At 47.7% G+C, this 4,967-nt stretch overlaps 1 protein-coding gene across 1 annotated transcript; it reads left to right on the top strand.

Annotated features, from left to right (window-relative positions):
- The first annotated feature begins 221 nt into the window (after positions 1-221).
- GAS1 (growth arrest specific 1) lies at positions 222-4,123 on the top strand. The gene has a single exon (XM_077299551.1). The coding sequence runs from the start codon at positions 515-517 to the stop codon at positions 1,307-1,309; it is 795 nt and encodes a 264-aa protein (XP_077155666.1). The 5' UTR covers positions 222-514; the 3' UTR covers positions 1,310-4,123.
- The last annotated feature ends 844 nt before the right edge of the window (positions 4,124-4,967 follow it).

The raw sequence follows: 4,967 nt of genomic DNA, 5'->3' as shown, positions 1-4,967 counted from the left end.
TGCTTCAGGAAAAGTGGCGAATCTACTTGTAAAGCGTAGGGAAAAAGAAGCAGTGTGAACTAATCCTGAGGAGGAGGATGGAGGTGCAGCAATGGCAGGACTTTCTGTCATCTTCTCAGCATCCCCCACCCCGGGCTCCCTCCATCACCATCCCCCTACACACATCTCACACACACACACAAAAAAAGTTTCAACAACAAGCGGCTGGGCCAATGGCAGGAGGGAGACCCGGGAAAGGGGCTGAGCGAAGGGCGAGGAGATGAGGAGAAAAGCAGACGAGGCTGACTGAGAGGACAAGCCGCTGCACCGGGCATGGCTGTGGTAGAATGAGGGCACACGCAGCCGGGCACACATTTCCCGCACTTTACTGACCTCTGAGGACCGCTCTCCTCACACCGGCCGCAGCGGGAGCACTACCCAGCCCAGTGATGCCTTCTGCATAAGACTCCATGAGCCTGCGGGCACTGGCGGCCGCGGCGCACTGGATGCTGTGAGGGGAGCCCGCTAGGACTTGATGCTGCTCGGCATGGCTGCTGGATGCGCGCTGACCTACGCGCTGCTGCTGCTGGCTGCCCTGCTGGGACCGTGCCTGGGCCGGATGATCTGCTGGCAGGCCGTGCTAACGTGCCAGCTGGAGACGGAATGTAACTTCGCCTACCGCCAGTATGCTCAGGCGTGCGCCTCGGTGTTCGCCAGGGAGGATGGGAACGAGCCGAGCCCGCGCCGCTGCCCCAGCCACTGCATCAATGCCCTCATCCAGCTGAACCGCACCAAGGCCGGGCCCGCGCTGGAGGACTGCGACTGCGGCACTGACGGCGAGTGCAGAGCCACCAAGCAGACCATCGAGCCGTGCATGCCCCGGACCAGCCCGGGGGGCGCCAGGCGCGTGATCGGCTGCACGGCGGCTCGGAAACTGTGCGAGAAGGACCGCAACTGCTCGCAATCCATGGCCAGCTACTTGCGCCATTGTGGGCCGCTTTTCAATGGGCTGAGCTGTCCGGTCAACTGCATGACCATCATCATGGAGATGATGAAGATCCCCCGAGCCGTGCAGCTCAGTGACTGCGTGTGTGACGGCATGGAGCGGCCGATCTGCGAGACCCTGAAGGAAAGCATGGGCCGGCTGTGCTTCGGGGCAGATGTCTATGGGGGTCCCGGCAGCAGCGGGGAATCGGACGATGACAATGACGAGGAGTACGATTACTCTATGGTGCCCACCAGAGCAGCCGAGAATGGTGCCCTCCGAGCTGCCCCTGCATTCATCCTATGGGCATGGTTTGTGTGGTCGCTGTTACAGTGGTATGAGTGACCGCTGATGGTGACCCCCATTGACCAACCGGGAGCGACACTGGGCACAGACCCCACTAGCCCAGGCTGCCTGGACATGGGTCTGTATGTCTCTGAAGGGCTTCTGACACTCCAGGTGGTCATAGATGTACTGGACCCCAGCAATCGTTGGCTGGTTATCTTGGATGAGTGGACCCCAGCAATCGTTGGCCGGTCAGCTTGGATGAGTGGACCCCAGCAATCGTTGGCCGGTCAGCTTGGATGAGTGGACCCCAGCAATCGTTGGCTGGTCATCTTGGATGAGTGGACCCCAGCAATCGTTGGCCGGTCAGCTTGGATGAGTGGACCCCAGCAATCATTGGCTGGTCATCTTAGATGAGTGGACCCCAGCAATCGTTGGCCGGTCAGCTTGGATGAGTGGACCCCAGCAATCGTTGGCCGGTCAGCTTGGATGAGTGGACCCCAGCAATCGTTGGCCGGTCAGCTTGGATGAGTGGACCCCAGCAATTGTTGGCCGGTCAGCTTGGATGAGTGGACCCCAGCAATCGTTGGCCGGTCAGCTTGGATGAGTTATCATTTATGGCCATTGCGACTAGTCCGGAATGATGGTTGCCTGTGAGATGCACACTGATTGGCTTCAAACACCTGATATTCATGGACCTAGTACAGACTGCAATGCCAGGACCGGCCACGCGTCTCCTGACCCCAGCTTAGCCATATATGAGACTAGAGCTGGATCAGGAGACCTGTGGCCGCACCGGTCATCCCAGCCTGTCCTCAGACCGTGAGTGGTGGACATGTGGAGCCAGCCTTATCTAAGGGTATATTCACACTGTAGATCTCTGACTGTCGTTTACATCTGAATGGGGTTTGCAGATTTCCATGCACATGTTGCAGACACATCTCCACCCAGATGTGAGGACAGATTCAGTGGTGAATATTTTATGAGGGGCTGCCTGTGGAAGTGAGAAGAATCCTATATACTATGCAGCAATGGTCCCCTGGGACTGGCTATGCAACTTGCATCTAACCAGCACCTCTCACCACCCTTACAGGCTGCCAATGATAGACGTAGTAGAAAAAAAAGGAGAGTCACCATTGCAAACAAATTGTTTGATATCCCAGTGCATCTGACATGAAAGTGAAGCAGTTTTTCATTTAGTTGTGATTGAAAATGTCCTGCCATTTAGCTCCTAAGCTTGCCTGGTCTAGTCCTGCTGTCATACTGACAGCTCTCTGGGATATTGAGGAGAAGCAGGAGCCAGATAAGAGAGGGTATGACTTGATCCAGTCTACCCAGGGTTTGTAGTCTGTTGCCATAGAAACACGTTACTCTGCATGGAAAGTGTAGTCACAGTTCCGTAAGGTGTTTGTAATGAAGACTGTTGCATAATTGCTCAACTTTTTGCCATTTAGATTCATTTGAGGGATAAAAAATGGTTGTCAAATTGGACGTACTTTTAAAGGCGATTTCCAGTAGTTGGCAGTATTCTTTTCAGCAGAGATTCTCTGGACGTAGTAGATCCATATACCCAAAACTACTAAAAAGCATAGTGACCAAGTAGACTGATCCCTTTTTTTTCAAGGTTCTGAAATGTGGTTGTTATAGGCCATTCCATTTTTGTATTCCACCCTTCCATATGGCACAGCAGGTTGCGGATAGTGTGCACACTTTCCATGTAGTAACTGATAACTACGGCTGACAGCTCCTGGAGAACCCCTTTAAGAAGCAATTGCCAATAATTGTCTACTGTCTGTATGGTAGGGTAACTTCCAGAAATGCCTTCAGCTACCACTAATGCCTTTTTTATTAGGATAAGGGCTGTGTGTGACATAATGGTGACAGTATTGTCATTAGGTGCTGCCGCAATGACTGCCTTTATAGTGTTAAAGCACAATGTAACGACACTTAGATGTTGATGTGTTTGCTGCCGTATCATTTATTACACACAGTGCAGATTTGCTATGGCATATTTTACATACGATAATAAATCTGGAGAGCGGCATCACTATTATTCTACATTTTCTCCTATCGTCCATGTAGATACCATCTTGATGCTGCTGTTCCATAGTATAAGCACCTGGGCACTGTACATTGAAAGCCCAGAGGGGCCACCTGTACCCGAGCTGTGCACTGCCAACATAGACTTGTAAATAACCCGTTCAGAATATCGTTACTGGAAATATCTGCAAAGAATTATAAATAATGTATTTATATGGGAAGAATGTGTCAGTGGCTTTATAGCTGTACAGACTTTTATATGAATTGTATCCCAGGAATAATTTATTTAGAACTGTAGTCTCCAACCTGTAGCTTTTCAGCGGTTTTGAAACTACCACCTCCTGCATGTTGAGAGTTGTAGTTCCGGGAACAGTTGTGGAGCCACAGGGTGGATACCACTGTTGTAGGATATAGAGGTGAAATCTATATGTTGGCAAACAATGCTGTTGTTTCAACCAATAGTACATAGGTTGTTCATTGCTCTGTCCTTCAAATGTACAGTTTATTTTATAGATTTTACTGACGCAAAAAGAGAATTTTATGGACTTTGTAAAAAAAAAAAAAAATATGTAAAAATGACTTTTGTTCTTTTGCTCCATGACTGCCTTACACTTTTGTATTTTTATAAATGAAATAACAGGAATATTCGAAAACACACAAGACTTTCGGTGTCATTTGTTCACAGTAATTTATTTTAACAGAAGGCACATTTCTATATTTAAATGAGTAATTGTGATTGAGAGACTCGCCTGAATAGATGGTATCTGTTGTGGTATTATGTACTCTGGCTCACCCGTAGCACCCTGCTACATAAATAAACTGGACCGAAAATTTGAAAAAGAAGGTACCTATTTAATTTTATTATGGATGTATACAGTTTAGCACGTCACATTATATGGTATTACATAATATTTATGATTCATATTGCATAAAAAACAAATTCATAACATGCCTTTTTTCCTTACTAGGTTATATGAATGTGTTTTCATGAATTCAACAGTTTTATTCTTCAGTACAATCACTAATGATATGAAAATCGATCAAGGCCAGTTGCACAGTCCAAGTGCGGACTGCGTCGTCCAAACCGGCGACTGGACACCTGACCCTTAGGCCACCTTCACACATTCATTATTTGGTCAGTATTTTAACTCAGTATTTGTAAGCCAAAACTAGGAGTGGAACAATCAGAGGAAACACATCATTGAAACACATTACCGATTCTGTTTTTTTCACCCACTTATGGTTTTGGCTTACAGATTCTGAGGTAAAATACTGACCAAATTGTGAACGTGGCCTAATTCAACAGCCTCCTATATATACCCATAAGGTTACGTTCACACATTCAGTATTTGGTCAGTATTTTACATCAGTATCTATAAGCCAAAACCAGGAGTGGTGATAAATACAGAAGTGGTGACATGTTTCTATTATACTTTTCCTCTGATTGTTCCTCTTGGTTTTTGCTTACACATACTGAGGTAAAATACTGACTAAATACTCAATGTGTGCATGTGGCCTAATTGTGCCACTCCTGGTTTGGACTTACAAATACTGAAGTAAAATACTGACTAAATACTTAATGTGTGCATATGGCCTGATTGTACCAGTCCTGGTTTTTGCTTACAGATACTGAGGTAAAACACTGACCAAATACTCAATGTGTGCATGTGGCCTGATT

The sequence above is a fragment of the Ranitomeya variabilis genome, chromosome 1 (genome assembly GCF_051348905.1).
Source record: "Ranitomeya variabilis isolate aRanVar5 chromosome 1, aRanVar5.hap1, whole genome shotgun sequence".
Classification (NCBI taxonomy): Eukaryota; Metazoa; Chordata; class Amphibia; order Anura; family Dendrobatidae; genus Ranitomeya; species Ranitomeya variabilis.
This window is presented reverse-complemented; position numbering and strand designations above follow the sequence as displayed.